General features: G+C 37.1%; 1 protein-coding gene across 1 annotated transcript in view; it reads left to right on the top strand.

Annotated features, from left to right (window-relative positions):
* Positions 1-15,310, top strand: part of USH2A (usherin) — a 641,433-nt gene that overhangs the window by 316,294 nt on the left and 309,829 nt on the right. The window contains exons 32-33 of the mRNA XM_004578639.2: positions 6,397-6,556; positions 7,489-7,660. Coding sequence (XP_004578696.2) covers positions 6,397-6,556; positions 7,489-7,660 — 332 coding nt within the window. The remainder of the gene's footprint in view (positions 1-6,396; positions 6,557-7,488; positions 7,661-15,310) is intronic.

Below are 15,310 nucleotides of genomic sequence, written 5' to 3'. Positions count from 1 at the left end.
AGGTGGGAAGTAGTGAGGTTGTGTTTGCAGATATTTAAGCATCTTAGATTTAGTTCCAAAGATGACCAAGTAGAATGATTAACTACACTGAATGCTGAATAAATAAAATAGAGGTTGAGGGCATTGCATTTGAGAAAGTAAAAGTGAAGCCAGATTTACGGATGAGTCATAGAGGATATAAGAGTTGCCAAATAAAGGGATTATGATTGAAAAGACAACCGAGCCAATGTTGAAGTCATTGAGGAAAGGAGTTCCAAATCTGTGACATAATAGGGCATGCATTAACTGGTTTTTCAGCACATAGGCTTCTCTATAATCAGTTGGTTTTTTATAAATTGTGAATATTTTTTCTCCATCTACGATATATATGATATCATAGAACATTTGGAAAATATATGTAACTTAAAAATTAGATTATCTCTTTGCCCTCACCCTAAGGACATCACAATTAAAATCTTGTTATACCTCTAACTCCTCTTTTCACTACTTGAAAAGTACACATATTATGCAGGCATAGCAGTTCTCTGTTTATTTTTCTACAGTAAATTTCCCTTACCTTACATTTACAGAGTCCTCCATTACTCTGACAATTATACCCATTATATTCTTTTAAAAAATCTTAGAGATTTTTTGGTGCTTCTGGGTGTTAGTTTGTGATGGGAAAAATGTGGCTAAGGGGAATATAAATCTTCTCTGATCTTTTTTATTCATTTATTCAAAAATCTATCCAAGCATCTGACCAATCCTGACAATGCCAAGGTGGATATCATAAAAAAACATATCTCAGCATTCAAAGAGGCAGGACATAAAGTTAACAAATGAATGGCATGGCAATTTGTGGATTGCTTTGGTGGTTATGATTATAGCCTATACCAGGTGAAATGACAGAGAATGATGCAGGTTTCTGTGTTTTGACTGTCAAGGAGAGTCACTCAGAAGAGGATAGATATGAAGGATAAGATAAGCAAGTACTAGGGAGAAGACAGGTTTCAGATAGAAGGAATACTACCTGCAGAGTCCTGGAGGTGTGAGCTTCGGTGTTTGAGGAACGCAGATATGCCAGATGTTTGGAAGAGGACAAAGTATGTCTTCTGTCAAATAGGATGCCACTGACCATTATTAGATGCTTTTTTATAAGAGTAATGCAAGACCACTGCAGGGTATTGTCTGGAAGAATACATACTTGAGAACAAAATTCTAGCAAGTTTCTTCTTTCATTTGTCATCACTTCTCTGTTGGATCAGTCCCATGAAACTTTTCTTCAGGAAGTTTTATTGAAAACATTTGTCTAGATTTACTGTGTCTAAGTCCTCTTCTCCCATTTCCTCATAAACCTCCAGAGTTCTGAGTCATGGATGCGCGCTAAATCACAGAAACTTCAATTGTGCGACTGCCAGTGACAGTACGAATGCCAAACTCAATGGTTCATTGATAACCTTCATTTGACCACTAATCTTTACAAAATTTGCTCCATTTGATGAAACCAGAAGCTGATTGTTTCCTCAAAAATATGTTGGTCACTAACTCTCCATCTGTGCTTCATTTCTGCTTATCTCATTGGCATTTTAGTGTTGGAATTCAAGGGTTTGAGTTCTTATACATTCATTTCCTCTTTTTATCTATACTCATTGCATTTATGTTCTATTCACCTTAAATACAACAATGACTTCGAATTATGTCTCAAATCAGAAATTCTGTAATTTTCAAACTTGTATTTTAACTACCTAATAGAAAGTCACCACTGGAATATTCATCTAAAACTTGCCATTCTTTATCTTTCCTTTTGTGTTTCTCCTCAAAATGATAACTACACGTCTTTTTCTCAAATCAAAAACCTTGATGCAAACTTCAGCCATCAGCGTACTGGGAACTCTTGTTATCTTTGACTTTAAGACAGATCCATAATCCAACCGTTTTATACTTAGTTATGACAGATCCTCATTTATTCTTCTAATACCCTCTTTGTAGGAGCTGTTCTGATGTTCTTGTTCATTATAGTAGGTGCTACATCTAGCATCCTGGATGACATGCATAGAGTTCATGAATGCGTGTATGGCAGCTCTTCCTAAAATCTTGTGGGCTTCACGAGTAAGATTTCTCAAGTTAAAAATTGTGATTCTGCACAGGCCTGTAAGGTCTATGTGGTGTCATTATCCACAAGCTATCTCATGTCATCTCTTACTTTTTTCTGTTTTGGTCTGCCTCGCCTCTGCCTCGCCTCTGCCTCTTTGCCACTGCCCACATATGCCAGGCATATTTCTCCTTACAAGCCTTGCTATGCCTGTTCCCACTCCAAGAATCATTCTTCCCTAAGATCTTCACAACCTTTACTCTCATTTCCTTTCAGTCTGACTCAAAAATTCATCATACCGATTAAGCTTCCATTGATGAAACTCCTGCATTGTACTGTTTGATGTCATCTATAGCACTTATTATTTTCTGTAGCACTGATATCTTCAAAACTTGTGACATATTCTAGAGTCATCTATTTTTTAAAAATACAACATTTTTTTCTCACTCAAATTTATCATAGTCCATTGAATAATCTAGAAGCAAATACTAAGTCTAAATGGAGGGTTTTTCAAGATTGGACATTTTGTATTTCAGCCCTGGTTATACCATCACTCTCTACCCAAGCCTTATAGACATCATTAGTTCCTCATCTTAATGTATTGTTAGGACACAGATACCAAACACACACACACACACACACACGCAGAGAGAGAGAGAGAGAGAGAGAGAGAGAGAGAGAGAGAGAGAATGGCTAGGAATTCACATCAAATTAAATTTATTATCAAAATGAAAAAATACATCCACAGAGGGTGGCTGGCTACCTGTGTAGATGAAGTGAACTCATGGCTTGGGATCATTCTGACAGTAGTCTGGGATTTTTATAATTTGGAGTTTCCAGAATGTTCCTAGAGTAGAGGAATTCCAAGAAAATAGAGGCGTGCATGGGAACTGACTAGCTTTTCATGGGCATTATAACCTCAGTAGGTTTTACTCAATAGAGGCAAGTAAATGCAAAGACTGGGGTTGGGTGAAGAGCAGGTTAGACCTATCTTTCAAAATGCAGTGTAAGAGTCCTGATGGGATATTCTCTGTTTTTTTTCCTGAGGGTATAATGTGCAAACTTGTGTTCTTACTGTCTTCAGTCATATAAGCAAATGTTTCCCAAACCATTAATATTCTGCTACAGTTAATCTAGGCACAGGTAATAGGCCCTGACATGATTATCACAAGAAACTTCTGCTGTAGGAAGCAGATGCTGTGGTTGAATTTAGGAGCTGGGTGATGCAAGCATGGCTTTTATGGTGTAAGGTAGAGTTGCACTCTATGATATGATGATTCTTCAATGGTATGTTCCAACCCCAGCAGCTTAAGATAGCCTCAGCTCATATACTCAAGGCTGTACCACAAAATATGCATAAATACACATTAACCTTACAGGTAGGAAATAACTCCCATCTCCCTTAAAATTGGTCGTATGAAATAGAATTTCTTTCCTGAGAATCTTCTTTCTGCAAAGTTAGATGTATTCTGAGGTTGCAGCATCACGACTTCTCTACACCTGCACTGACTTACCCATCAGAATCCCTCTAGGCTTTGTGACCCTTGGTTTTCTTGGTCAAATTCTCCTTCCTGAGGAATACAAGCAATTCAGACTGATGGATGAGAAAGAGAAAGCTCACCAAGTTTCAGCCAGTGAGAGGGAAAAAGATGACAAGAACAGGGGAATGGCACACACAGCATACTTGCATACAACCATGTTATAATTTGGGTCAAGGCTGACCCTGCTAGGAGGAATTGTTCCTGTCTAAATGTTTTCTTCAGTAAATAATACAGTTGTTTTTCTCTTGATATAATCTGTGGCCGAGTTTGATAGAATGTTGATCCAAATGAAATGACCTCAGTTCTCTGTCACTTATGCACGTTTGGTGCCACTGCTGTCAGTTGCTGGAAGTGCCATCTCTTTCATCATCACTTTTGAAGTGTCCTTACAAGATACCTTCTGACCTTCTCCATGGAAGAGAACTTGGCACCTTTGAGTATCTGAAGGATACAGGCTATAATAGAGACAAGGTGTAGTCAAAAGCAGTAAGGTTTCTCCTTAATGCTACATTTGGTTCTAAGGTGAATGTATTTACTAAGAATTTATTTTTCTTTGCTTCTGGTAACTCAAAGGTTTTACCAATTGATTATGCTTTATGTTTTTCATGTAACACTTAAAAGTGTTCTAGTTCTTTGCCATCAATGTTTTTCCTAAATTACGTTGCATTTCGTTTATCCTTTAAACATGAAAATAATGTAGTGATTCAAGGCAAATGATAATTAAAAACCTGCATTATTTAAAATGACTTATTTCAAATATGTTTCAGAAGATAATGATTATTTCTAGTCATATAAAACGTGTGTTATTTAAATATTGATGAAATTGATTAAAGTTTGGTTAGGCTTCTGAGTACCTTTACATATGAACTGTTCATGATATTTCATATGTAAGTTAGTAAATTAAAGGTTAGTTTATTATAATAGAAGGGAATTTCATATCCAGTTGAAAGAAAAGTATAAAGCAGTGGAGAAGGACAGAGGAGGTACAGATGACATCTAGCGAGATACTATTCCACGCTCATGACTATCTTTCGCACCTAGCTGAACTGTGCCTAGGTCTTCTCATTAATTAACTAAATACTTAGGACACTTTGAAACACATATTCAAAACATACAGTGTGTAAGATTGTGTTAGACACTGAGGGTGCAAAATGAAATGTGCATCGTTCTTTCTTTTAAGATGTACAATCTATTGAGTCAGATGATAGTGTTAATAAATACTGTTTTCTGAATGTTGTGCTAAATGTAAATACAAGGCACTATAGGAAACAAGAGGTCACAGCTGCATAGAGTGTTTTAGTATCAGCCAGTAGTGTGGGACACATGTTAAAAAGGCATCTGCACCAAACCTACATAATTAGAAGATCAAACATTATGGTTGGGCAAGTGGACCAAAGAAGAAAGGAATCTGCCAATTGAAACTTCAAGCTGAGAGTCAATGGTGCAAGCTCTGTACTTGAATCTCAAAAGTAAATGCTATTGTTTTCAAATACAGTTACTTAAATATTTTAACAGAATTAATTTTTTAAACATAACTTCTTTTAGGCAGAACTGTTGAGCTAAGACTAAACTGTTAAAGTAAGACTAACCTCAGAAAATTATTTATTGGAAACTGACTTCTCTTTGATAAGCATAATGCTGTGCCTATTTAGTGGAAAACGACAGGATTTCATTATTTTATGGCGGAATTCCACATTTTGTTTACCCAGTCATCGATGGACATCTTGGCTGATTTTATATCTTATCTATCTATTGTGAAATGAGCTGCAATGAACATGGGGGACACGAATCATTCTTTCGTATGCTGATTTCATTTTATTTAGGTAAATTCCTTACAGTAGGATGTCTGGGTCATATGGTAGAACTAATTTCAAATCTCTGAGGGATTTTCATTCTGTCTTCCATACTGGTTGCACTAGTTTACATGCCCACCAAGAGTGGGTTTTTTGATGATAGTTATTCTACATGGGTAAGGTGAAGCCTCATTGGTAGTTTTATGCATGTTTTCCTAATGGCTTGGGATCTTGAGCTATTTTCCATGTGTAATTAGCCATTCTATTTCATCCTTTGGAAAATGGCTGCTCATATCTTTTTCCCATTTCCTAGCTGGAATTTTTGTTTTCTTGTTAATTATCTTGAGTTGTTTACAGACCCCAAGTATATGATTTCTCTAATATTTGGCACATTAGTAAGATAGGATACAGAAAGATGCATAGGAATAAAGTGGTCATTTGGAATAGGATTGTCATATTTAGCTCTTGTTTTTAACTCCTGCGCATCTGGGGTCTTCCTAATTTTTACTTGCTCAAAGTTATTAATTATTAATTTAGCCTGTAAGCATAGTGTGGATCAAAATTATAGTGAGGAAATGTTAGCAGGGAGGAGACTTGGGCAGGAGCATGGGAGAAGGGAACAGTAGGGTTGTGTTCTTGGAACTGTACCGATAGACTACAGAAAAATCTGTTCCTTTATATAAATAAAGGAACTTTAAGAGTCAGAAAAAATGATTTACTTTGTCATAAATTTTCAACAGAGCATTCAAGTTATTAAGATGAAAACTCAAAACCAGAGAATGACTGAAGTTTGACTGTTTATATAGAACCCTAATATTCATAAGGGATTAAATGTCCTATGTTTGCTTGCTATGTTGTAATAGTTGTTTAATAGCCATTGATTCTCCTTTTTAAGCCTCAAGAAATCTTAGAATTAAGGATTCAGAAGAATGATATCTCCTAAGTCAAAGTTATTATGGTAAATAAGTTTTTGTTTCTCTCCACTCACTAGACTTAGCAGCATTCACACCTCATCAGTTTCAACTCAGCGCCTGCACACGTGTGGGATGTGCGAACAGTTCCCAGGTCATGTTGCACACAGCTCAGCTGCCACCAGAGCACGTGGATCCCCCAATTCTGACTGTCCTGGATTCCAAAACTATCCACATACAGTAAGTGGAAATACCTCGGTGATACACTGGTTCATGCAAACACCTCTGGGAGTTCAATCAGGAGAAGGACTTGCGACATGAAATTAGTTGTATTGTGATTAAATGCATAGAAGTGATTAGTTCAGTGGTTCTGGGAACCTTTGATTATCACTTGCCAACTTAATTTCCATTTTGTCTTTGCAATCAGGCTGAGCTACATATGTACACAGAGGCTATGAAAAGTTCAGTAAGAGAGAAATTGACCACTTATGTGTCTGCCTGTGATGTTGTACATTTGCGTAATTATTTTTATTAATTTGGAATTATGCAATGTGCTGTACATTTACTTTTTCCAAATATAAACCAGAATCATTATTTCCTATTTCCTTGTACGATAGGCATATTCAGATAATATAATACTACTGATTCCTGTTCATTTTCCAACACACGAGGTATAAGATGTATTGCAATGCTAAGTTAAAATTTAATAGACTTCTCTTACTACAAATTAATATTCACTTGTTTCATCCACTTTTTCATTTAGAAAGAATCTATATCAAATTGTCATTTATTCAAAAATATGGCTCTTGTATCATTGTACGTTGCCTCACTGCTAAACTTTTCTTACACTTTTAAGAGCCACATTGTTCACCGCAAAATATTTCCCACAATTCTAAGTACCTTTCAATTTAACAAGCTCCTGTTTCTTCCATGACTTGCTTCTCACATTCTCATCACCCTCATCAGGAACACCATCCACTCTTTCATCCTCCTGTAGCAGCTATTTAAGTAACATTTCCATATGTTTCCTTAACCTCACTTTTGAGGTTTCAGTATATTTTTCATGTGAATTAAGGCCATCAGTATTCTTTGAAAATCCTTTCAAAGGATTGTACATGTAAGTTTGACTTTGAATGAATGATGATGACTGTGCCATGTTTTTCCATTTCCAGGTGGAATCAACCAAGGAAATTAAATGGAATTCTGGAGCGCTACATATTATATATTTCGAATGATACTCTGGATTTTGCTGTGTGGAATGTCATCTATAACAACACAGAACTTTTCCAGGATCACATGTTAGAACATCTTTTCCCTGATAATAAATATCTCATCAAGTTAGGAGTAAGTTCACCTTGTTTATATCACTTTGTTATTGCCACCCCCTTCTTCCCTTCCCTTAATTCTATTTTCTCTTAAAACTCTCTGATTTGAAAACTGCAAAAACTGAGTATCAGTGTTAGGGTGGGGGGTTAAGCTGCTAACTTGAGTGGAGGCATCGCATTTATGTGAGCTGGTTCAAGTCTTAGCAACTCCACTTCCTGCCAAGCTTCCTGCTAATGCGCATGACAAGGCAGAGAAAGATGTCTCCCAGCACGGATGCAGGACAAGAGGATGGAGTTCCTGATTCCGGGCTTCACCTCTAACCAGACCTGGCTGTTGTTTACCATTTGGGAAGTGAACCTACGGGTGAATGCCCTCTGTTATCTCTCCCCCCCCTCTCATCTGTGGTCTCTCTTTGTCTCTGTTGCCTGTTGTTGTGTTTGTCAAATGAGTCTATCTTTTAAAAGAGGCCAAAAAAAAAAAATGCCAAAATTCCATATTTCCTCTTTTTAGTGAAAACTCACTTTACCTGCTAAATGTGAATTCTGTTGGTTAAATGTGAATGTGTTGATTAATACCCACACATTTATTTTATACTGTGAAAGTCAAAGGAATAACCATTCAATCAGTAGGCTTTGCTAAATCTACTTTGGGATTACCAGAAATTCGTTTTGTTATTGATACATCTTTTAAGAACTTTTTTTCTAAAATGTTTGGATTGATAAATTCATTTCCTGTAGAATTTTTATTCACTTAAAAATTATGCACAATATGAAAAAATATACCTTTTGTATATAAATGAAGGCTTACATGACCCCTAAAAATTCCTAATTGTTATGATATTTGGTGTACACTGTGCTTCTATCTCAGACGAATAGTCCAGTTAATAAAAACACCAGAATCAACCTGGTTTAAGGATTTTTTAAGACAGACAATGGCATTTTAATGCAAAATAGCACTTTTATACAAAGGTCTTTTAAAAGACTTTGATATTACTGTGAAATTTATACTCAGTAGTTCCTTTTGTGTTTTTTATGAAATATAATCTTTTTCTAAGTTTAATGGCACATCTGAAAATAACTGAATATAAACATGAGATTGTCCCTATTTGTTTTAAACACACTCTTCATTTTATAGCAATTCCTATATAAGGATATTTGCTTTGATAAATGCCATAGAAAATATTCTGCTCTTGATTATGAATAAATTTACATTTATGTAGACACTGTGTATGCATTCATTTTACTTAACAGGCTCTTGAATGCTCTAAATATTATACCACAAGAAAATAAACCACATTCAACTATTGCTAACAGTCTGACTTGACACCACAAAACAAGGGCAATCAAACAATGTTAAAACTCCTACTCACAGGCAATTCCATGTGCCTAGGTGTTCAGCACAGCTAGGGGGTTTATGAGATGACACCTTTGATCACTCAGTTTTATCTCTGTCATGCACACACACACACACACAACAGTAAGAAATGTGCTAACTAGATTTGCAAAGGATAACACAGAAATCCACACCGTTTCCACAATAATAGTAATATTAAAATTAAGACATGTCTCAACTGCTAAGAAGCAACCAAAATTAATTATTTTTTGATTTTGTATTAGGAGGAGGTAAATGGCAGGAGTTCTATTCTCACTGAAAATTTTAGAATGTGCTTGCAATCAGTTGACAACCGCCTCAATTTCCTGAATTTCATAAATTTGTTGTATCTTGTAAAATACAATAGATTAAAGACTATTCTCTACAGTTTCTATTCAGATCTTGCCATTGGTTGTATGACCTAAAGCAAATTCACTTAACAACACTGAATTTTATTTTCCTTAAACCTAAAACTGAAACATTGAACAAAGCTGTTTCCAAAGATTTTTAAACTCTATAATTCTATCATGTAAAACAGCAATTCCAAGCAAAATTCAGTAGCTTCGAAGGCAGTTACCTATTACTAAATAATATAGGTTCAAGATAATTGTTTTGGGGGAGACCATTTGAGAGGTGGAGGTGAGGAAGAGCAAGCTGTTACCTGCTGGTTAACTCCCTTAATGCCTGCAAAGGCAGGAAATGGGTCACATCCAACCCAGGAGCTGGGGACCCAGAACAAGCTTCCCTTGTGAGTGGCAGGGAGCCAGTTTCTTGATCCATCACCTGCTGTCTTCCAGGGTGCCCATTAACAGGCAGTGGGAATTAGAAGAAAAAGTGAGACTTGAACTCAGACAGTTGATAGAGGAGGTGGATCCACCAAACAGCCTAGTAACCACCCGCCCAAATACTTGTCTTTACCATAACACCAGTTTCACTCTAACAAGGCAAAAATACTCTGATGTATTCTCAGAAAGTATTCCACAGAAAGGTTTCTTATTTAACTCTGTTAGGCAGTAAATTAAATGAACCAGAACATTTTAGGTTCATCCTTGTTAATTGGGGGATTATTATATATTTCACAGTTTCAATATAATAAGTAGCTTTGAAGGTCATAAGATTAGTTGAAGATCAGGTCCTTGCTAAAGTGGGGTCGCTGTTACAGATTGTTTCAGCATGTTGACTAAGTACTGGAAAAAGAAATGTACAGATAACAAAGCCTCGAATTGGCCTTGAGAATAGAGCAAGAAACAAAGGGATTTGTACCACCGTTATTTCCCCCAGATCCAGAGCAGGAATGTTCCTTGATGTGGAATTGCCTGCATTTGACTGGATTTTAAGCTCCTGGAACATAGAATGCATCTTTCAAATATCTATCTTCAGATTCAGGCACAGTGCTGGGTAGAAACTGGAAACTCAATGAACAATACTTGAATGGTTACATGAATGAAGGAGTGACAGCCAAGTTTATTTCCTTCATAGAAATTCAGGATTTTCATTATGAATTAAATAATTTGCTTGGAAACATGAGAGTGGGGATGGTATTGCTCCAAAGCATATGTTCTTTCTGCTGCAGGAACTGGCATAACGTGCTGATACACTCAGCAAATAGGATTTGGTTATGGTTAACAAGTAATTGATCATATTAAAGACAGTAAGCTAACAGAGCACTGATACAAACAGATATCAAAATAGGCATTGGTGATATTCAGATTCCTGTCAGCCATTTGGAATTTGTTAACTGTTACATAGGTTCCCATGGATGATTGTTAGAAAGGATGAATTTAACATCTCAAAATATATGAATAAAGTGTCATATTCTTTTCTTTATTTTATAAATGTTCTGCATGTTTCCTTCACAGTCTCAGGCCCTGCTTAACAGAGAATAAACAAGTGAAAAAGATAATTCTAGTTTTAAATATTTCCTTTAAGACATTAATTTTTACTAGAAAGGAAGACACAGAAAGATGCTAATCTCCTGGTTCAATCTTCAAAAATGGCCACAACAGCAAGAATTGATCTAATCTGAAGCCAGGAGCCAGGAGCTTCTTCTGGGACTCCCACATGGGTGCAGGATCCCAACGCATTATACTATCCTCTGCTGGTTTGCCATACCACCATCAGGAAAGTGTAGCATCTGAATCATGAACCAGCACCCGAATGGCTTGCTGGCACTTGCAGGCTGAGGATTAACTAACTGAGCGATTATGCTGATCTGCTGGATCTTTCTAATAATCATTATTTCAGAAATAATAGATATAGTTTGGCTGTCTGTACATTTCATTATACATACCTAAATGTCCTGTATTTCATCAAAATGTTAGTTTTTGGAGGTAGTATTATTACTTGGTGAAGTTTTTACAGTGATTATGACTGATAAACTGTTGGAAATAGGTTGAAATAACTCATTTTAATGGTTAGAAGACATTGTTTTATCAATCTCATTTTTTAAAATTTTTTCCAAACCTGAATGTTCTTCAGCATTCATCTGAGTGACTGCAGTGACATGTGCTGGCAGATGAAGCAATTGGGTCAATATCATATCAATGATATGAGGAGAAGACTAACCTTAAGAAACATTGAGAACTTTGTTTTCCTTCCTGAAAAAACACAGACATTGCATTTCTTACTAGGCACTACCAATGTGGATGGAAAATAAATGCGGAATGCGGATGTAACAAGCAAAAACAATTTGCAGGTTATTCTGTAATTCCAACAGCTTCTTAATCAACAGGCTAACTAAAGGAAAACTGTCCCATACATTGCTTAGGTTGCTTAAGGGGCTGTTTTGTTATCACTTCTCAGATATCAGATAATCCAGTCCAAAGAACAATCCTTTCAAATCAGGCAATATTTTCATAGTTTTAACGATCTGTAACCTTTTAAAATTTGCTTTACATGTGTGAAATTGATGTCTTTTCATTTGTAGTCAAGCTCATATTCCTGCTTGCTTTTCCTTTTCATTTGTTGAACACTTAATGCATCATTCAGCCTTTCACTATAATGTAAACAAAATACATATTATCTCAAAAACAAAGGGAAAACAGAAAATCCTACAATTTTCAAAAGCAAAGTAAATTTTAATTCAGCTTTTAAAAACTGGTAGAGTATATATTGTATATTGATATAGTGTAGTACAGTATTGCCTTGGTTACAATTTAAGTGATGTATTTATTGAACTGAAAAGCAGAGAGAGGGAGAATCAGAGATTAATCTTTTTTCCAGTGATTCATTCCTGAAATTCTGCAGTAGTTTGGGGAGGCTAGGGAGAATTTGGGAGCCAGGAACTCCATCTCCTAGGCTGATGGCGGGAATCCCAATATGTCAACATCATGTATTGTCTTCCCACATGCATTGGAAAGAAATCATATCAGGAACAAGGGAGCTGGGACTTAACGCAGCTCTCCAGAATGGGATAAGGGCATCCTAGTCAGTGGCTCAGCCCACGGTGCCGAAACACCTGGTCCTAAAGTATAGTGCTGATTTGAGGAGAATTAACAGGGGAAAGCTTTATAGGACATAATCAATTAAAAAAAAGTTACAAGCAGACTATCAGAATTAAATTGAGTAAGGTGTGCACACTTGTCCATATCCTAAAGGAAAATCTGAAAAATGCAAAGGTATAGATTCTCTGTTTCTCCCTCTTGCTTTTTCTTTCTCTGTGGACTAGAAAGAATTTTCCTTTGAGTAAACTTAAGTGTCTTATGTGATCTCTTTTGCTACCATATTTTGTGGTAGACTTCTAGCATATTAGAACCATGTATTTTTTAATGTCCTTGTATTAATGCATTTATTGGACTGCCAGTGAAATGTCCTCTAGCATTTTAAGTCACAGTTTGGCTACATACTCCACTGATGCCAATTTAGTTGCAAAGATTCCCTGCTTAGGAGGAACATGTTTTCATATATATGTGTGTGTGTGTGTGTGTGTGTGTGTGTGTGTGTGTGTGTGTGTGTATATATATACACATACACATATGTATTAAGAAAAAGCATGAAGATTAATTAGATCCTCAAGCTTAATACAATTACATATTTAGACCACAATGTAACCCATCTGAAACTTACATAATCTAATGAGACATCCTAAAGATGTAAATTTCTGTGGTTTTCTTTTAAAAATTTTTGCTCATCTTTTTATTTTATTAGAAAGGAAGATCAGACTCATGGAGGGAAGGAGAGAAGGAGAGAAAGAGAAAAATCTTCCATCTGCTAATTCACTCCCCAAATGGCTGCAATGGCCAGAGCTGAACAAATGGAAAACCAGGAGCCAGGAGTTTCTTCCTGGTTTTCCCTGCGGATATAGGGTGCCAAGGGCTTGGGCCATCCTCTACTGCTTTCCCAGGCAACAAGTAGGCATCTGGATAGGAAGTGGAGCAGCTGGAACTTTGACCAGCACCCACATGGGATCCCAGTGCATGCAAGGTGAGGATTTAGCCATTGAACCATTTTACCAGACCCCTGCAGTATTCTTTTTTTTTTCTTTTTTTTTAAGATTTATTTTATTTTTTTCATTGGAAAGGCAGATACAGAGAGAAAGATCTTCCATCTGGTGGTTTACTCCCCAGGTGGCCACACTGACTGGAGTTGAGTTGATCCAAAGCCAAGAGTCAGGCACCTCCTCTGGGCCTTCTGCACACGTGCAGGGTCCCAAAGCTTTGGACCATCCTCTACTGTTTTCCCAGTTCACAGGCAGGGAGCTGGATGGAAAGTGGAGCAGCCAGGCTATGAACCATTGCTCATATAGGATACCGGTGAATGCAGGCCTATGATTTAGCCACCAGGCTATTGTACTGGAACTGGAACCCCCCTGCGGTATTCTTAACATGGAAAGTGTGTTGCCTCTTTTACTGCTTGCTGGACCATAAACTATTGCTTATCATTGTAATGAAGACTCTACACCTGGTTACAACTACTTTGCAAAAAATATTAAACAAAACAGCCAGTCAGTTATCCCCTACTCATATGGAAAGAATATTGGCTCCATTAATTATCAGAAAATCATTCCCTTTGGAGCTGGTGCTGTGGCATAGCGCTTTAACTGCTACCTGCAGCATTGGTGTTCCATGTAGAAACTGATTTGAGTCTGGCTGCTCGTCTGATCTAGGTCCCTGCTAAAGGGGCTGAAAAAGCAGCAGCAGAAGACCTGCGTATTTGAGTCCTGTGCCCATGTGGGAGACCTGATTGGAGCTCCTGGCTCCTGACTGCAGCCTAGTCAGCTCTGCCATTGTGGCCACCTGGGCAGTGGACCTGCACATGGGTGAGTTTCTCCTCATTCGTATTCTCCCTCTGTTTCCCTTTGTCCTTCCTGCTCTCTCTGCATGTCTGCCTTTAAAATTCATAAATAAGTTGTCTTAAAAAGGAAAATGATTCCCTCAGTATTAGGCAGAGGACAGTCCTAAATTAACAAAGAAATGCTTTCATTTTTCATGTTAATGGATCTCTGTGTTCTTTGAAAATGGGCTAATTTATATGTTGTCCTGTAATGTTGCTTTATTTTCTTATCAATTTTGGTAAAATTAAGTGCTTTTTAAGAGAGTTTGAAATCTCTGCTTATAATCTGAAGAGACATTGGACAAACCTTAAGGATAGTTTTTAATTATCCCTGTTACATAAGGATATAATTAGCAACATTTGCTGACAAATATAGGCTCGGAAAGCCTTATGTGTGTGTCTTGATTTTCTGAAGAAATGTTTGTCTAGTAAATTTAGGAGTAGTCTTTATTATGGAATTGTTCATAGAAGTTTCTTTTTTTAAAATTTATTATTGTTGGAAAGGCAGATATATAGAGAGGAGGAGAAACAGAGAGGAAGATCTTCCATCCGATGGTTAACTCCCCAAGCGGCCGCAACGACTGGAGCTGAGCCAATCAGAAGCCAGGAGCCAGGAGCTTCTTCTGAGTCTCCCACGTGGGCGCAGGGTCCCAAAGCTTTAGGCTGTCCTCAGCTGCTTTCCCAGGCCACAAGCAGGAAGCTGGAAGGGAAGTGTGTTCGCCAGGATTAGACCCGGCATCAATATGAGATCCCAGCACGTTGAAGGAGAGGACTTTAATCGCTATGCTATTGTGCCAGGCCCAGAAGTTTTTGTCTTTATCACTCATGTTGCCAATTCCAACACTAGTGACCAACCTTATATGGGAGCAGAGAGTTCTATGACCACTTTATGTTCCAGGCCATGTTCTAATGAAACACGTATTTTCTGACACTCAGTAAATTATTTGACTCTCCAAGCCTTTCAGAATTCACTCTATAACTGCTTTGGACTGATTGAAACCCAAATCTGATTGATGAGAAATTTTA

This window comes from Ochotona princeps, chromosome 10 (assembly GCF_030435755.1).
Source record: "Ochotona princeps isolate mOchPri1 chromosome 10, mOchPri1.hap1, whole genome shotgun sequence".
Lineage (NCBI taxonomy): Eukaryota > Metazoa > Chordata > Mammalia > Lagomorpha > Ochotonidae > Ochotona > Ochotona princeps.
The sequence above is the reverse complement of the archived record's forward strand: the minus strand, read 5'-3'. Positions and strand labels throughout refer to the sequence as shown.